Genomic DNA, 20,171 nt, shown 5'->3' with positions numbered 1-20,171 from the left:
GAATGGGAACTACATCCGCAAGTTCTTCTACCGTTTTTCCAAATGTGGGGCCAACCAGACCTAGATCTGTTTGCCACACACAAAAACGCAAAATGCCCAACCTTCACCGCCAGGTTTCCACACCTGCTGTCAAAGGGCAATGCGATAGGGATGAACTGGTCAGGCAGATTTGCGTGCGCTTTTCCACCACTCCCACTGATTCCACTAGTGGTACGCAAGCTCCGACAACAATCTCTAAAAATGATCCTAGTGGCTTCCACATGGGCACGCCAACCGTTGTTCACAACACTGTTGGAACTCTCACTAGTCCCACACCAAAACTACGCCTCTCCCTATCACTACTAACGCAGAACCATGGAGAGATAAGGCACCCCGATCCAACTCAAATGAATCTGGTCATCTGGCTCCTGAAGTCCTAGAATTCGGTTACCTTAACCTTCCACCGGACTGTATGAACAGCATGAAAAAAGCCAGGCGCCCTACCACCAGAGCTTGCTATGCAGCGAAATGGAAGAGATTTGCCTTTTAATGCACTAACAATCATATCGATCCACTGGATGCGTCCATCCAGAACATCATTTGCTATTTACTACACTTGCAAAGATGTAATTTAGCATACTCATCCATTCGCCTACATCTAGCAGCACTTGCCGCTTATTTACAAAACAGACAACACTTGTCACTGTTTAGGGTCCCAGCAATTAAAGCCTTTATGGAGGGTCTTAAAAGGATCGTTCCTACCAGATTACCACCCTCTCCAGTATGGAATCTCAACATTGTACTTACTAGGCTCATGGGACCCCCGTTTGAACCTCTACACAATTGTGAACTTCAGTTCCTCACATGGAAACTAGCTTTCCTTATTGCAATCACCTCTCTCAGAAGGTTGAGTGAGATCCAGGCTTTAACCATACAAGAACAGTTCTTACAAATACATCGTAACAAAGTGGTTCTAAGAACAAATCCAAAATTCCTTCCTAAAGTAATCTCTGCATTTCACTTAAACCAATCAGTGGAGCTACCGGTGTTTTTTCAAAACCCAGTCTCTGTAGCAGGCAGAGAGAGCTCTCCAAACTCTAGTCGTCAAAAGAGCTCTACTTTATTACATTGACAGAAATAAATCCTTTCGCAAGACAAAACAATTGTTTGTAGCTTTCTCCAAAGCTGGGATTGCACGGTGGATTGTTAAATGTATCCAAATATGCCACCAAAAGGCTAAACGCACATTATCTATTCCCCCTAGATCGCATTCCACACACAAACTAGGAGCTTCCATGGCTTTCTTAGTGAACATTCCCCTAGAAGAAATTTGTAAGGCAGCGACATGGTCTACCACACACACCTTCACTAAACACTATTGTGTTGACGTGCAAGCCAAGCAACAAGCTTCTGTAGGCCAAGCTGTTCTTAAATCTCTTTCAAACTACAGCAACCGATACAGGTGACCACCGCTAGGGGAGACACTGCTGTACAGTCTATGCTAAGTGTGTGATCTGCAGCTCATATGCCTTGAACGGAAAATGCTACTTACCAGTATGCATCTGTTCTTGGCATGTAGAGCTGCAGATCCACACGCGCCCACCCACCTCCCTGGGACCTGTTCCAGTTCTATCTTAGTTAGATATACACACATGGACATCTTTCTTTTCTACTAACTCCATCATGGCGAAAAACCATCTGAGGATGGAGTCGAAGCCCATGCGCACTATCGTCCAAGGGAGGAGTCACCTATCTTGTGACTACAAAAACTTCTTCCAACACAACAACAAGGTGCAAGCATCTGAGCCCAACACCAGATGGCAATCTAATGCTAAGTGTGTGGATCTGCAGCTCTACATGCCAAGAACAGATGCATACTGGTAAGTAGCATTTTCCTTATCTGGTGTCTCAACCCTGATCTGCTATCTCGGCCTTGCTCTGGCCGCCAGATCAGCCCACCCTTTTTAAGTCTTCTATTGTAAATGGGTTCCTTAAAGATCTTTAACCCATGTTCTCTCCAGCTGCCTTCATTATGACTAAATGGGACCTCAATTGGGTCCATACTTTTCTAATTTACCCTCCCTTTGAGCCTTTCCATGGCTGACCTTTTAAACTCACTATCAAGAAGGCCTTTCTGGCAATAATTACATCTGCCCTGAGGGTCAGTTGACTGCAGCCGCCATCATCTTTTGGCTTCCGTATATCTTTTTACCCATACAAACTGATCCTTCTGACTCTGGCATCCTTCATAGGTAGTCACCCTGGTCCACTTAGTCTAGTAGTCCATCTCCTTGCGTACCTTCTACCTCATCCCTCTAAGAGGAGAAACAACACTAGCTGTGCCCTGAAAGAGCATTGTCGCTCTACCTTGACTGCACACAACTGTTCTGGGTATTTTATCAACTCTTTATGGGTGTGTCTGAGCTAAGAAAGGTAAGGCCGTGCAGAAGCTAACAATCTCATGATGGATTGTGCGCTGCATTAAAATCTCTGTCACATTGGCCAAGAAGCAACCCTCAAAGGGATTGCGTGCTCATTCCACTACAGCCAAGGCTGCAGTCACTGTGTTAGCAGGTGGAGTTCCTATCCTGGACGTCGGTCCGGCAGCAACGGGGAATTCTCTGCACACTTTCACTGCCTGGATAGTCCGATCTGTTGGGATGTGTACTTTGCCAGTTTGGGCCTGAAGGACTTTCCAATCTAAATCTGTTTCACAGACCCTCCTCCAGAAGGTTTTGCCTTATTATTCCAGGGCAAGGAATCTGCAGCTAAAAGTCTATCGGATGAACAAGTTACTTATCTTCGATAATGCCTTATCTGCTAGAGACTCTAGCTGCAGATTTCTTACCAACCCACCCATCCTCGCCTCTCTGCAAACACTTTTATGTACGGGTGTGTTGCTTTTCATGGCACTGGTTTGATAAACCACTGGTCAGTGTTCTTCGTGGCTATGCTCTCCTGGTTTGGGAAGTCGCAAAAGGTATCTGATGTCCGCGCACTGGGGTTGCGTCTAGGCACAGTGCGCGCCACTTCTGACGACGCCAAGTGGGGCCAAACGATGCCACCTACCAGCATACTGGGGTACTGCTCTCGGGAAAAAAAAGTCCGGATCCAGTCTGAGGCCTGGGAGTAATTCTAAGGTAAGGAATCTGCGGCTAGATAGTCTCTACCAGATTAGGCGTTACTGATGGAAAGTAACTTGTTCTTTCATGCCCTTGTCTGGTGTGGGGAAGGTCTAAGCTTCAGCCAGCTTTACTAGCTCTTGGGCCAGGACTTCATTACTATTACTTTAATTGCCACACAAGCAATTCTATCCTGCTGGTAGAATGGTTTGAGCAAGTGGTGTTTAATGCAGAGATAGACATTGAGGTGCACTGCTACATATCCAAATACTTACCTAGAATTCCACCAAAAAGATGAAAGCCACAGTTAGTCTACTACTTTACATTTGAACACACAAAAGGGGTATTTGGAGATTCCAGTCCTTTAGAGAATTCTGTTATGAAACTACTCTGTTCAAGCTTTTGTGCTGCAGATACACGTGCTTTGCATAAGTCAACCATCTATTGTTGGACTCGGTTGATTACAAGTTGTTTTTGTTCCAAGAAGTTTTCTTCGAGTCACAAGGCTGTGCAACTCCTTCTCTTGTTGATACTGCACATGGTCATCGACTCCATTTCCAGATTATTGTCCACTGACTGGTTCAGATGTAATCTCTCGCTCTTCAGTTTGAGACTTTTGGGCTTCCTTCTGTTCTCTAGTAGATCTCCTCTCGATATTGTCTCTATCTCATATTTTTATTGTATTCCAAGCGATCAACCTTCTGCGTAGTGAGTCTTCCACCCACTTCCACGGGCCATGCCCAGATGGGCCTTTTCTTCACTTCTGTGGTCCTTCAGAGAATGACCTGTTAATGGAACAAACTCCGTTCCACTTCTGTCCGAAGTGTCTCTAAATACCAAAAAGAAAGCTTTTTGGAACAAAAACAACTTGTAATCATCCGAACCAAACACTAGATGGCGGACTTATGCAAAGCATGTGAATCTACAGCACTACATGCCAAGAACAGATGCCTACAGGGTAAAGTGACATCCTTAACCTCTCTACACTGCTCTTCAGTCTCTACGCTAGCTGCCTCTCCCTAAACCTACTTCCTTTAAAGCAATGCGCTTAGTATATTGTGCCATCATTAAATGAGTACCTCTCTACAGCAAAAATTAAATAACTACCATAAAATCGGACTACCTCGATGCAGACTGGGCCCACTCTTCTTACCCTTCTTTCGTAATATCTTGTACCGCAGAAAACTCCTCTTCAAATTGAAAAGATTTTACATTTTCTCTCAAAATAAAATAACTGTGTGTGTATATGTCTATATATAAATGTGTGTACATATCTTTCTTAAATTGTGATTTTAATACAAGCACAGTAGTGTCTAGTATATAGCGTCATTATTTTAAAAACTGCCTGAGGACCAGCCCAGCATGTAGCACCAGGTACGCAGACCTGCTTTAAAGCAAAACTCCTCTCCAAATTAAAAGATATGAAAACTCTCTCTGAATCTCAATATAAAATATCTATTTGTGTGTATGTATATATAGGTCTATATGTCTGTGTGTGTGTGTATATATCTTTCTTAAAAAGTGATTTTAATACAAGCACAGTAGTGTAGAGTATAGCATAATTTGAACTGCCCGAGGACCAGTCCAGCATGAAGCATCAGGTACGTAGACCTGCTTCAAAGCAAAAAAAAATATGCAGAAGAAAGAAGATGCTGAAGAACTGGATACATAATACCTATAAAACAACGTAAAGGAGATCCAGGTAGCATATCCAATTGTACTGAACGTCTGCAAACCTTTGCATAGGGATAACAAGGCAGACCCAGCCAACATCCATGTAAAGCTTCAGGATTTAATATAAGAGCCAATATATATCGCATGTACCACAGCGAGTCAGACATATCGGGCTGTCCCCTTCTTTGTACTCCAGCAGGTGATTCACTTGAACACTTGTCCAATCATAAACACTTGTCGAAATGCATAAACTTCTGACCCTGCCCATTTCTGCGGATCCAGCATCCATCTTGTAACCAGCTTATACAGAATGAGCCTCAAATCCACAAAACAACCTGTTAGTCTCCCCGCAATCTCCCTCCACCCCCACCCCCCCCTTGCAGGATCGGCCTCCCATACAATATGGCAGACGTTTGATGCCTGCACCTGGGACACGCTGTTGAGGCATAGGCGGAAACATGTGCTCAATGATTTAGGAGTAACATGCCTTGTGCAGGACATTAACTTGCGTAAATTTCAGCCTAAAGTTTCCGGAGACTTTCTGAACGTACTTCAGAGGCCGTCCCTTGCTTATCTATTAGCAACTGATCCAAAGCCATGGGCCATTTGTTTGACATCTGTGCATGTGCACATGGACTGAGATTGCCCTGCCTGTCAAATGCTCCCGTGTGTTTTCAGGTACAGCAGAGGCACAGAAACTGCTGTCCCAATACATCCTAATGTTTGCCATAATCTAATATTCATTGCATGATATGCCAGGCAGTGCTCCTGTCCAACTCCATAATATACAACTCCTGGAAAGCACATAGCATACCCTGTCTGTGTAGGTCGTCCAACTGCAGCACCCCTGCGTCTGCCTATCGCCTTCTATATGTTCCAGCAACGTCCCTCAAAAGCTGTAGTGGCAACTGTGGAGCATACAGCAGGTGGTTTCCTTTCACAGTTACAAATCTAGGCCAACATGGCAAAGCCAGTGCAGCAGACTTGCTTAGACCTGGCACCAGTTGCATCGGAGACATTAACTATTCCAATATTAACCTATCCAGCTGATAATAGTCCAAGCTCTCCGGCTACTCACACTGCTTAATCACCGCATGGGCCATTGCAGCTGTGCCACCGCATAATACTATTCAAAATTTGGTGCTCCCAAGCTACCCTCTGAAAGGGAGACCTGTACTTTACTTAGCACTACACTTTTCCACCTGTGACCCCATTTTTAATCTGAGTTTTTCGTGCAATTCCGTAAAATAAATCTCCGGCTGACCGCCTGATTGGCGGAAATTATTTCTAACAACCTTGGAAAGATCAGCATTTTGGCTGTCCCCACTTGATCCATTGTTGACAATGGAAGGGAGGTCCAGAAGGGAAGTTGGTGACCATTCGCAACCAGGATCTTGCCCAAGTTAACTTTCACCATGCCATCTTTCGAAGGATCTGCAAAACGAAATATTTCAAGGTTTTGCCATGCCAGGCACGTGCTTGATGGGCCCAACTGTACTCGATCGACCATTTGAGAGGGAACAAACCGGATTGGATCCAATTTATCCTGAGGCGTGAAACCTTCCTAAGCGAATTCAGTAGTTCCATCAGAGTAGGGAGTGACTCAGTTGTCCTCCGAAAGTAGATCAGTGCTTCATCCGTGTACATTGATACTACGTGTCAAAAGCCCATCAGTCAAATGCCCCAATCCTCTGATCTTCATTTTAAGACACGCAAGTGGTTCCATCCCCATGGCAAAAATGATAGGGAACAAAGGGCAGCTCTGCTCTGCCCACCATAAAGGGGTCCGAGATCTGTCCAGTTCGTACACTAGCCATCCGGTTTCATTACAGTAATCGCATTCAGCTGAGGAGCTAAGGGCTCAGCCCCATCTTCCTGAGGGCATCGAATAAGTAAGACCATCTCAGCATATCAAAGTCCTTTTCAATATCAAATGAGACTGCCACCCATGGTTTTGCAACGCTGTCCATCCCATCCGTAAGGTCACACAACCACCTAAGATTAAGAAAAGTTATTTGTAGTCACAATAGTCCTGTTTTGATCAGTGTGTATCAGTCCCTGCAAAATTGACAGCAAACTGTTGGCCAGAATATGACTCCAGATCTTCTAGTCCTAACTCGGCATTGAGAGGGGTTACATGAATGCACGTCTGATTGCCTGCTTTGCTTGGCAAGGGCAACAATTGGTGCCTCCCTCATTAATGCTGGTAGCTTGCCAAAATCCTTTACGGCCCTATACATCGTCAGTTATCAGGGGTGCTAGAGTGGCAACATAGGCAGTGGGTTGGGTGATCATAACTTGGGTTTTATTGCACATCTGTTTTATGACTGCCTGGACCTTCTTTATCTGAATATAAGACTTTAGGTCCTGACACTGAAGTGGATCTATTGGGGAACAGAGGGGCTCATGGAAATAAGCCTGTAGTACATTAGAAACAGCCCCAGCATCTTATAAGAACTTGTAATATTGTGCAAATGCCTCATTATTCCCCATGTGTGAATTGATCATTGCACCATCAGTAGTTTTGATCGCACCTATTGGTGTTTTGGAAATGCGTGAACGCAGAGCCAGGCCAGCATCCTGCCAGTTTTATCCCCGTCTGCATGCTTCCTGCCTACATACTCCCAGTACTCTACTCGTTCAGAATGCTTCTGCCTCAGTACTCTGAGGCGAAGCCCTCTATCAGGCATGGTTGACGATAGATACTTCTCTGCACTAATATCCTGCTCCACCTTCATTAGGTCCCTAATTAGCATACGTTTCAAGTCTCAAGCAGGCTTTGAAACCATTTCAGTGAATGACCATCTTAAAGGTGTCCTATTCCAAGGTACCATATATAGCCATATGCCATTGTCACTATGGCTTCCCGAAATGGGGTATTTAATCATGCCTTAGCTCGCAGTTTCCCAATTGGGACACAGGATCTGCCCCCTTCCCCAATGTATGCTCAGTTCGAAGCAGATTGTAATCTGAGAGATTGTCCATATATTCAGCACCTGCCACCTTCATCTACATTGCATCATTACAGAAGAATAAGTCCATTCTAGTATGCAGACAGTCATTCAGGGAATGAAAGGAGCACTCACTAGCGTATGGATGCAAGTCACCACATCTCTTGTAGTTTGCTATGCGCTGCCCACTTTTAGAAATGTTTGTTTAACCTCTGCAGTACCAGGGCGGGGTGGGCTGGAATGGTCCTAGTCTGTATTGCACATGCAATAAAAGTCACCCCTTTCAAACGGCAAGGGGCGTGCCAATCTCGTATGTCCAAATGATGAAGGTTCCCCATCCAATAACCCCTCAACCACAACATACCTGCCTGAGTCAATACTGGTGTGTTTCACTGCAAAAGGAACCCTGGTAGCAATCCACACCAGAACGCCCTTGCAAAAACATTGAGGGACAATCATCTTTGGCATGGCTCTTGAAACTGAACTTTCAAGAGCAATGCCAAAGATGATTGTCCCTCAATGAATTGAAGTGATTTGTTTTGTATAATCCATGTTCTTTTTATATATTTTTTTTTTAAACTTTGTGTGACATTTTCACATTCAATATTGTGTACTATTAGGCACAGTGTGAATGTATTAGTATGTCTGAATATTCACCTTAAGAAACATGGATATCCAATGTAGCAAAGTGTACTGAATACACCACTATTGTGCACATTGAGATATTGTATCCAGGGGAAAATGTCTTCTCTTTTTTCTCCTTTTTACCATTTATATTAAGATAAAATTGTCTATATAAATAAAAAATATTTTTGTTACCTAACACTTGGGTGGTTATGTATTGTTTATGTAAACCCTAGGTCCACGTTTGCAATCAATTTCCTTAATGTTTTGTTTACAATTCATAACTTTGATCTTGCCCGTAATTGCTGTTGCTGCTGTGTCCCGCTGACATTGGCCTGAGGGGAGCGGAGCGGAGCGGGACTACAAGTCCCAGGCTCCCTGTGGCTCCTGCTGCCTCCACTACTAACGACGCCAGCTTTTTGCGCCAGGAGGCGGCGCATAAATTCAACACCGGGCTCCCGCAGCGCGGGAAGCCCGTAATTGCTGTTGCTGCGGTGTCCCGCTGTCCTGCTGACTGGCCTGAGGGAGGGGAGCGGAGCCGGACTACAAGTCCCAGGCTCCCTGTGGCTCCTGCTGCTGCCACTACAAACGATGCCAGCTTTTCGCGCCGGGTCGAGCGCGGGCGTGCCCAGGCAAAACCAAGTCTAAGGGCGGGCCCGTCTGCGACCGAGGCTGGGCTGGGCATCCCCTCTTACGTTTTGGAGCCAGAATGGGTAAGCGCAAATTAGCTTCCTCGAATGACATGTTGAAGATAAAAGCAAAACTCTCCCGGAATTGTGCCTCCATAATATCTTACTTAACGACTGCTGTGGGTGCCATTACATCTGAAATTCATAATGTGGAAGCCCAACTGGCTATGGGAGGTGAGGCTGTTGGCAATCCCCGTCAGTTGGAGCCCCCATCTGATGAGATTCCTAATCTTAATCCGGTTGAGGATCCTCCGGAGGAAGTTTGTGGCTTAACGCGGGACAGTATCTCTTGATTGAACTCATACCCTGAACCATCAATTAGAGATGTTGATAGTCCGGACAAAATCCTATTTAAGGAGTCTGTTTTGGCCCCCGTAAGGAAAAAGAGAAAGAAGGGCACCAAGCTGGGTTTGAAAAATAAGGAGCTGGTATTGCAGAGGGGGGGGGGGGGGGAAGAACTCGTTCAACTGTGGAGGAGCGGCTGCCCGTCCATCCTGTAAACAACACAATGGACATTGAATTAGTTCTAACCCATATTGACACACTCTTCGACACACTAAGAGTTGATATAATTAATTGTATGAAATTTGGGACTGAGGGGATCATGAAGAAACTAGCTTGTCTAGAAAGAAAATGGGAGGGTGTGTCGTCCTCATGCCATTACCAGGGAGTTGAATAGTAATATACAATGTAGCAAAACGCTTTGTAACAAGAATACCCTACATGTTACCAAGGTGACTTCCATGGGGGATGGTGGTGCAATTGTGCCTCACTCCGGGATTACGCCTGGGAAGTCCCCCCCAAGAAGCCGATATAAGTGATTATCAGGTTGGGTTACCTAGGAAGTCGGAAATAAGATCAAGGGCGGAAATTTGTAATTTAATTGGGGGGTGAGTTAACCAGGTCAGGCTCCATCTGCCACCTGAAGCCACCCCGTTAGTGGCAGTTTTAACCGGGGTACCCCCTCTTAAGGAAAATGTTGTGGAAGCACCTGATGAGTTAATTCGTAAAGTTAAATTCTGGTGTGCTTCGCACTCTGAAGGAGGATTTAATGCATCTTCCCATGGTATGGCTAGATGGGTCAGGTGGGTCGGTCCCTGCCCCAAACAGACGGAGGGTGATTGTGTTACTAATTTTGACCAGAGGGATATTGCGGGTTTGCTTTTTCAAGGTAACAAACAGGGGGGCAACGAGGTTATTATTGCATTACCCTTGGGCTTCTTTTACCCGCCCAAAATTGTTGATCGACCATACAACCTCACTCCCCGGTTTAACTGGCAATTAGACACACACAGGCATGAACTGGACATTAGTTCTAGGTCTAGGGGTGACCATCACTTTCAGGAGGGATTAGGTGGTAATCCTGCTGCTCCCCTAATTTTGGGGAGAGAGGTAGGAGTAAGCTCTGTAACCACAGGCTTATTAACAAATAGATTTTCGCCATTGAGCCAGATGGACGGGAATGATTGGTGGTTCCCTATACAGTGGCAAGTTGTACATACTCAGAGGGTGGATCCAAACATTCTGCCCAATAGAAATGGGCCAAAAGCGCCAAGTCAAGTTAAAATACTGAGTTAGAACATAGGATTAAGAAATAAAATGGATGACCCCTTATGGAATGATTTACTAAGGGATTATGAGGTCATCGGGCTCCAAGAAACTTGGGAAGTTGACAATATTTTCTGGCTGGAAGGTTATGCAACATATGTTGAGCCAGCAACGCCCTCTAGCAGGCAGATCCAAAGGTGGTCTTATAACTATGATCTCATTAAAGGTTGCAGGAAGCCATCGTAAACTGGATCTCGGTTTACCGAACTGTCTAGCTGTTGAAATTGTTCCCACCAATGCAACTAGGATTTTAATTGTGAACCTTTATAATTCATTTGATAGATCTAATGCTATAGAGCATCTATCTAGTCTTAAATTGTTTCTGGAATCCTATAAGGAGAAACAAGTCACACTTTATTCGGGAATAATTTTGGGTGATTTTAATATTCATTTATGTCAAAAAAATTGTCAGGTCACAGATAGTTTAGGCCCGGGGAAATATATGAACACACATTTTGAACATACGCAACAAGGTGTATTTCTTGAAGACATCCTGGCGGAGTTTGGTCCCCTATACCCAATTGGAGGGATTTTCGAGGTTGTTGCATCTCCTTTTAAAGGTAGGGGAATGAACACAACTATTGACTACATTCTCATTGGTTCTTCCTTGGAAGTTTGTTAATGAACTTGCTGCTTTATGGTCACAGTTTGGTGACCACAATCTGTTGCATTTGATTTTGTTTGGAGGAATAGGGCTTAATTCTGAGTTTGACAGATGTATCCCTAATCTACCTATTAAATCTAAAGGTCAGGGGCGTAGACTTAAATGGTGTAAGGTGATCCCTGAAGAGTTTTGTAACGAGCTAGATGTTAAAGTGGGATCGGTGTCGGAGCTCTGCCGTGACCCTAGGACTTTGGATAGCAAGATTCTTGTGGCCTTCGTTGAAATATGCAATCAAGTGGCTGGAGCTTTAACGTTCACCTGTAAGGAATACCTTAATAGAGGTGAGAAATGGTTTGACTACGAGAGCACTACGGCTCACCCAAAGTTGATGGTTGCTCTGAAACAAACACCCCAAGACAAACCCCTTATAGCCAACCTCAGGAAAAACTATAAACTAGCAGTATATACTTGTAAAAAAGAAATTAAAGAGGAAGCTTGGATTGAGTTACTTTCCACTGACGTAATTAAAAATAGCACCAAGTTCTGGCATGTCAACAAGCTGTTCTTTTAAAATAATAAGAGCGGCTTGTTGGATTGCAACATACCACAAGAGGAATGGCTCGACCACTTTTTAAACATATTTACGGGAATCAAGGGGAAAGGGGCCCCAAAGAACACCCTATGTCGTGGAGAACTATACCCTAGTGTTTACTGCTAATGAAGTAGTTGCGGCTATTGACCAGATGTCAAGTAATAAAGCACCTGGTTCGAATGGTGTCCCGGTGGATCCTTTTAAAACTAATGTTCTATTATGGTCTAACATACTTGCAGATGTTTTTTCTGCGGCATGTAAGTTTGGCCTACCACAATCTTGGTCTCGGTCAATTATAGTCCCGGTCTTTAAAAAGGGAAATAGAGGAGACTCTCTATGTTATAGGCCTATCTCATTGATAGACTCTGCTGTGAAAGTTTAAGGCAGAGCTGTCCTTGGTAAACTCACTGACTGGTTAAATGATTGTAATATCCTCTCAAACCTACAGTATGGGTTTAGGAAAGGGAGAGGAACCATGGACCAGTGTTTAAATTTATCTTTATTGGCCGAGAAATATACGATCGCGAAGAAAGGTTCACTTTATCTGGCCTTTATGGACCTTTCTTCTGCCTTTGATAGACTAAATAGATAAAAACTCTGGCAGTTATTAAAACTCTGTCTAGATAAGAACATTGTAAATTTTCTGGCTGATTTACACAAAGACCTATCCGCCACAGTTAGATTTGACCAAAAAAGCCACCTCACCAGTAGCATCCGTATTGTTAAAGGGATGCATTCTATCACCACTCCTATTCCCTTTATATATTAATAATTTGGAGTCTGTCTTAATAGGAGCAAGCAAGGACATCCCACGTGTAGGAGAGCAGTTAATCCCGGCTCTCCTATACGCGGATGATGCTGCCTTGATAGCTAGAACTGCAATTGGCCTCCAGCACCTTTTAACTTCCTTTGCCGATTTTATGAAGTCATTAGACCTGGATGTTAATTTTTCTAAATCGCACACAATGATCTTGGAACGTAAACCAAGGAAACTAAAGACTCTTGTTTGTGAAAACAATGTGATATCATGGGTTAATTTGTTTACTTATTTAGGGGTTTTATTGTCTGAAAGAGGATGGTGGATTCCACAAATGAAAGCTAAAAGAAATGTTATGGCCAGATCCACCTTAGCTGTTCTTAACTTTGCCCGCAAATTGGGGCCAAAGCCTATGCAAGCAATGTTAAACATCTATAGGGCCAAATGTATTACCATAGCATGTTATGGGTCCGACATATGGGGATACAGGGAATCGAGGGACATTCAAATAGTTGAAAATAAATTTCTTAGAAACTTATCTGTCCCGCAGTCAACATCCTCCTTTATAATCCATCAAGAAACTGGGTTAGGCTTTGTATCTGACCTAATCAGCATGGCGCCCTTATTAAAGTGGATAGGCATTTGGACAAATCCAGAGCTAGGGATGAATCGTGAAATTATTCGTGAGTGTTTAGCACTTGATTATGCAAGCAGTATCCCTTGGCTGAGCCATGTAAAAAAGCTCGCTACCAACCTAGGAAGGCCAGAAATGTTTAATTCCCCAGAAAACTTGATTAAAGCAGATTTGATCTGGGCTAAAAATACTTTTTTGCTGGTTGCACAGATGGATAGGGAGGCCAGTGAGATTAAAAAACCGTTGGTGCGGACACATCAATTATTGTCCACTTCAAGTACCATGGAACCCTATTTAAACTTAGTTACAAATCAGCATCACCGTTTCCTTTTAGTAAGATTTAGATTCAATCAACTACATTTACTTCTGGCCGAACCGGAGGGATGGAAAAAGATTGAGGACCTGGGTGTTTGTTCATGTGTTAGTTTTTCGTCCCAGGACTCAATGCATTTTACTTTATTTTGTGAACATTTTATCCATATTTGGAGGCAGTCAGTTCATTCTACCTATTTTAAGGGGCAAAGGATTTTTACAGGCTAGACCTGCTTTTATGTATTTACAGATGCTGATGAATGTGTGGGAAATTTTTAACATTGCTAGTTTTCTGACGGCAGCGGTCAGAATAAAGAAAAAAAGGATTACTATGAATTAGATCATTTTTAACCTCGAGAAATTTTTAACTTTCCTATCATGATGTTTTGTGTATGATCATACCATATATTTTTTGTACCTTGTTGATGTTGTGCAATTGAAATATTTTATGTATTTTTTGTAGTATGCTTTTATGGTTTTAATTAACCGAATAAAGTGAATTTGACTGACTGACTGATCTTGCCACAGTGACTTTTTAACAGACCTCCAAAACCAATTATCGCTCAACAAAACTATTCCTGAGTCTCATGAATGTGGTAGGCATTAAACCCTAGTCAAATAGCGCACTCACCAGGCACACTGCCAGAATCACAATGTGAGCAACATTCATCTCCCTGTCACACCAATAATTGTAGCATCTTTTCAGTTTAAAATCCTTCTATACCCTTTAATCTGCTGACAGTCAATCTTGGAATTGCCTTCATTCTCTGGGGTCTTTGGAGCTCATTGGCGGTCTTAATGGGGAGTTCTTCCCTGGTTTGTGTAATACAACAATCTATTTTTGTTTTTTAAATGGAGAAATCAAAAAAGGATTAGTTGGTAATGCAGTTTTCAAAATTCATTTTAGACAGATTTAAGCTGTCATTTGTGAACGACCTCTTTCATACCATACCAAATACTTAGTGGGTTGAGAGCTTGCTCATTGCTTACTATTGGTTGGCTTTGTCACTTTGATTTGGTTTCTTCTTATTCAATGGCTTGCCTTCCTCTTGTGTTTATCCCTCCACTGGAGGATAGCCTCTTTACCATTCTTTTGATTGTCTGACTTGTATTCTTCTACTGCTTCCATTTAGGCAGCTACTTTTTTTGAGCACTCAATGAGAGAGCATGTGTCTTTTTTAATATTTCTTGCATACTGCTTTTCTCCCTCAAAACACTCCCTTGCACTCCCTTTCATCTGCCAACTCCTCGCAGTCCTTCAAAAAAAGCAAAATTAATTTTTTTAGAGAGCTTGGCAGCTGCTTTTTGCTGTTAGCTGCACTGCATTCTAAAAACTGTTTTTGAGCAAGTACAATTGCATATATATGTAGTTTTCTTTTCTTACCGACCTAAGTGGTGCCCGCCCCGTTGGATTGGTAAATAAAACTAGTTGGTACCGGTTTCACACTGTAGGTATGTGCCTGCTTGATGACGCGCATGCCTACAGAATGATGCAACCTCATTGGGGTTTTTGTGGCTATGCTGCACTGCATTGCCAAAAAGTTGGCAGATCCATTAGTTCAACAAGGTGAGGCCTGGTAATTTTATAATAGTTGGTTAATCTGCTACCCAGGCATAGTTTATGAACTAAATGAAGTTACTTGAGATGGAGATCTGGTATGTAGCATATCTTTTATGATTGGGGGGGGCGGCACTTTTTCTCCACAGTTTGCATGTTTTGATAATGTTAAATGGATTTTGATATAGTGAAGGTTGTCTATTCGTATTGCCACAGTTGGATTATAGGTGCTTAGTGAATAATTGGTCCCAGGGGAGGGTGCTCTGAAACAGTTGAGGTTGTATGCCTTCTGCCTTCAATCAGTTCCTTTGTGATTTCACAACAGATATGTTGTCTTGAGTACGTCTGTGTTGTATGGTGTTCTTTTCTTTATCCTTCTTACTGAGGTATCCTAGGTCACCCTGTATTCTTCGAGTTTATCCATGTTCTTCTAATTTTAAGGCTAACTTCTAAAGTGTGCTCTCATCGATAGAGATGGTACAAGTCATGAGACTAACCACCACTCTATTGATAAATGTGTAGATAACTGATCCTCGTCATGCGTTTGGATTTCTGTGAGGTATATTGTGCCTTTGTCTTAGATTCCTCTCATGGTGTGACATTGATGTGTGGTGTTAAATAGGCTGCATGTTCCTCTGGTAGTGGCCTGAATGTAAGCATCTGCCCGCCATAGTTTATCCTCTTCAATTGTCCAAAATGGCCCTGCGATCATTCCTAATGTACAAGAAAAAGGGTGCTTTTAGAAAATGTTAATCTGTATTGACTTGCTGGATATGTACCTAACTCAAGCTGCTAAACTTGTGCACTGTTGTATGCCTTGGATTTTAAGCTCATGAAACATTTGACGCAGCTGCTCACCATTTGGATTTGGTAATTTCCACAGGCTTTCTCCTGGGCCTCAGTAACCAGTAAACACCTTCCACCTAGTGGTGCCGTCCCGGTATCTGGAATACCACCGCATGTTGTGAAGGTCCCAGCATCTCAGGTGAGTGTGCAAGACTGATGTATTGAAAGCAGAATGTGTGCTTTGAAAATGGCCACACAGGGTGTAATAGAATGAAATGTATAACACCAAAGTATGGTGAGTCTGTATGCTGCATACAAAACTAGGGGAAAATGCACTAAAAACATATGTTTGAGGCATGTTGTAGGAAGCTGAGTTCCTGTTGCAGTGATTCTCCCCGCCCCCCTCTCACTTTTTGGGAGATTTGTGATGCACTTCGACTTGATGTGCCCTGGGTCATTGCCAATCAGGTTCCCAGGGTCTGTTCTTTCCCAATACTGTACCTTTGTACCCCCAATGGGCACCTCTGGCCACATGTAAGTCCCTTGTAAAAGATGCCATGGGTACCGAGGGCACTGTGACCAGGGATAGCTTCAAAGGGCTGCAGCACATATTGTGCCACCCTTAGAGGTCCTGTGCCCCCCATATTGCAGGCTGTGTGATATGGTGCAGAGAAAAGTGAAGTCTACATGGTACACATAGCTGTGTGCCATGCCTGCAACCCACTGCCTATGGTGCACTGGTGTACCACCGGTTAGGGTACAGTTGCATGAGCACTGTACTCCTACAGTGTCTAAGCCCATTCTTCGACTCTAAGTGTAGTAAAGCCATAAGAGTGTTCGAGGCATGTGAGCTGTAGATCTTATGCTTTGCATACTCCTGCCATCTAGTGTTGGGTCGGATGTTTGCACTTTGTTTTTCTTCGCAGAAGTCTTTCCAGGCACAAGGTAGGCGGCGACTCCTTTTGGTGATGGTGCACATGGGCATCGACTAAGTTTTTTTTTTCCTCCATCCGGTTCGACAGTTTCTCGGATTCCCCTCTGTGCGCAATCCACTTACCCTCGACGCTGTTGTTGTTCAATCACGTTTCCCATTCTCTGTGTATCGTATCGTACAGGAAAACCACTTTCGATCGGAAACTTCGTGGAAGGCCGTTGGGCCTAGACGCGTCGGGCAAGCTTGCAGTTGATGGAACGGACTCCATTTAAATTCTGTCCTCGGTGCCACACCAAGTACCTGCGCACCGACTCACACGAAGTGTGAACTTGTCTCTCTCCGGAGCACGACTAACCAGACTGCGACGCTTGCAAGTCCTTTCGATCTAAGAAGACACTCTGTGAGTGTCGGGCTTGACGTCACGAAATGCAACATCAACACAGCGGCTCCATTCCGGACTTCTTTGGAGAAGAGTCGGAACAAGATGCAGACCACGCGCAAGGAGCCGAGGAAGAGCACATTTCCCTGTCTCATGCAGAGTCCGACATGGATGAAGACATTCCGCAGTGTGAATGTTCCATGAGTACCAACTGTCCCAGACTCTACCTCTGCCCAAGAAAAAGACTCCGGTCCTGCCGCCTTTGGGGCCCGGCACCGAAACAGACATTAAAGCCTTCCGGCTCAGGACCGCGTCGGCCCCATTCGGGCACCGAAGCACGTTTTAGTAACAATCCCTCCATCACTGAAATCCTTTTCGGGTTCCAAACACTTTCATTCCGAAAACATCTGCACCGAAAATATTGGCATCGAAACAAAAAACCCCTCCGACTCAACGGAGCATCGTTTCGACGTCCCGCCTTTAAACACGGATCTGAAGCAAAAGGAACTGGTTATCAATCCCAAAACTGAACATATTCATGCAAAATTGCCATTGAAGTGCAAACCAGAGGACACTTGCCACATCCCTCTTAAGAGGAAACCTGCTGGGACTAACCCCTCCTCCTCCTCCTCCTCCTCCTCCTCCTCTATCACCTTCTTCCCCATCTGACCCAAATTTGTTAATTACACCCACAAATTCATCAACACCACAATCACCTGACAACCAGGATGATGGGGATGGAGATGCGTTAGATGACAATAGTCCTGATCCATTGGACGATTATAATACAGATCCTAACATTGATAATGGTCCAGACTTAAACCCTACAAAACCCTCTCCACCTGATGATAATGTAGGGTACATAGAATTAATAAATAGGGCTGCTGAATTTCATGGAGTTCTGCTTCATAAGGAGTCACTTGAGGAAGATTCTCTTTGAAACATTAAGGTCTTCCCAGAGATCCACTCATACACTGCCGATGCTTAAGGTATGCTTAAGCATGTGGACGATCTTTTTAAAGATCCTATTAGCGCAAGAATCCTTACACCAAGGGTAGATAAAAAAAATATAAATTTGCACCAACAGACCCAGCTTATATCAAGGGTCCATTACCATTAGATTCCCTTGTGGTTTCTAATGTCTGTAAACGGGCAAACTCACAAACCTCGGGGGATGCCCCTCCTCTGGAAAAAGAATCTTAATTAATAGATGCCTCAGGCAAAGGAGTGGCTGCACAGGCAGCCAATTGCTGGCATAATGCCAATATTCGGACTCTCTTAGCTAGATACGACAGAGCGCACTAAGATGAATTGGAACAATTACTCAAATTTTTACCTGACGAACACAAGGCTAAAGCACACGACCTGATTCAAGAGGAGAAACTAATTTCAAACAATTCCTTTTGATGCGCTTTAGATGCAGCTGACCCTGCCGCTTGTTCAATCAACACCAGTGTCTTGCTATGTAGGCACGCCTAGCTTAGAATTTCAGGGTTTAAACCCGAAGTCCAAGCTTCTATCTTAAATATACCTTTTGATAAAGAGCATCTCTTTGGTCCTGTGGAAGACACTTCATTGGAAAAGATGAAGGACACATGTTGTGAAATCAGTGGGAGGCCTGCAGTCCCCATCCAATCGGGGTTCCTTTTGTCGCTCTTTCTACAGGGGGGGGGCGGCTACAAAACTAGATCTACAGACCACACCTCAACGTCATATAGAGGCAACAGCCAGTCACCCTCTTCAAGAGGTTACTTTCGGATATAGAGGCAATAATGGCAAGGGAAGAGGTAAAGTTTCCGCACCTCCCAACTCAACAAATAAACAGTGACTTGCCTCCTCTTCCGCCCCATCATTCCACACCTGTCTGGGGACGTCCCTCTCAATTCCTTCCCATCTGGCATACAATAACTTTGGACAGATGGGTCCTAGGAATTATCCAATCTGGTTATTGCCTTGAGCTTACCAACAATCTCCCAAACTTTCCTCCACGTTCACACAAAATGTCACCGGAGCATCGACACCTCCTCAAACTGGAGGGTTCACTCTCTTCTGCAAAGGGGAGCTATAGAGCCTTTCCCTTTCGGTGTGTACTCCCTATACTTTCCAATACCCAAAAAGGACGGCTCTCTCAGGCCTGTACTGGACCTCCGAGTTAAATCGATACATTCACTCAGTTCACTTTCACATAGTGAAATTTTAACAAGTGCTCCCACTACTACCGCTAGGCAACTTTGTCTACTCTAGACTTAAAGGATGCATACTTCCATATCCCAATACATCCCGCTCATCACAAATATCTCAGGTTTGTAATAGCAGGAAAACACTACCAGTACAAAGTGCTTCCATTTGGTGTCACCGCTGCTCCCGGAGTATTCACCAAATGGCTGGCAGTAGTCGCTGCGCACCTGGGAAGACCGCAGATTCAGGTCTTCCCATACTTGGACGACTGGCTCATCAGAGCCAACTCTTACTCAGTGTCTCCAACACACTCAAATAATACTGCAATTACTGCAAAATCTTGGATTTACAGTAAATGTGTTGAAGTGCCATCTTCTCCCTCCAAAATACAAACATATTTGGGAGCCGCTCTCAAAGCTCTAGCCTGTCCCAATGCAGCCAGAATCTGCAATATGCAGGCTCTAATTTCAGTTTCAGTTATTACCAGCTCGAGTGTATATGCAACTACTGGGAATTATGGTCTTTTGCATCATGATAGTTCTTCCACTTCAAGAATGCTTAGCACGTCAGCGGAATCCATCTGTGTTAATTGTCAGATCTAGTGTTGGTAGACGGCCGCACCCATCGCTCTCCGTTGTGGTGGAATCCACAAAACCTAGCCAAACTGTGGCCCTTTATCGACCCAGTTCCACAGACTGTGTTTACAACAGACACATCGCTCAATGGTTGGAGCTCATGTCCAGACTCGCACCATTCAAGGGTTGTGGAAGCAAAAGCACATACATCAAGA

At 44.0% G+C, this 20,171-nt stretch overlaps 1 protein-coding gene across 5 annotated transcripts in view; it reads left to right on the top strand.

Annotated features, from left to right (window-relative positions):
- G3BP1 (G3BP stress granule assembly factor 1) overlaps window positions 1–20,171 on the top strand; it is a 524,543-nt gene that overhangs the window by 257,883 nt on the left and 246,489 nt on the right. For all 5 annotated transcript variants that reach the window (XM_085617666.1, XM_085617664.1, XM_085617662.1 and 2 more), the window contains one exon: window positions 15,988–16,089. In XM_085617666.1, the coding sequence (XP_085473792.1) occupies window positions 15,988–16,089 (102 nt within the window). The remainder of the gene's footprint in view (window positions 1–15,987; window positions 16,090–20,171) is intronic.

Source organism: Triturus cristatus, chromosome 7 (assembly GCF_964204655.1).
Source record: "Triturus cristatus chromosome 7, aTriCri1.1, whole genome shotgun sequence".
Classification (NCBI taxonomy): Eukaryota; Metazoa; Chordata; class Amphibia; order Caudata; family Salamandridae; genus Triturus; species Triturus cristatus.
Note: the sequence above shows the minus strand (reverse complement) of the source record. Positions and strands in the feature narration are given on the sequence as shown.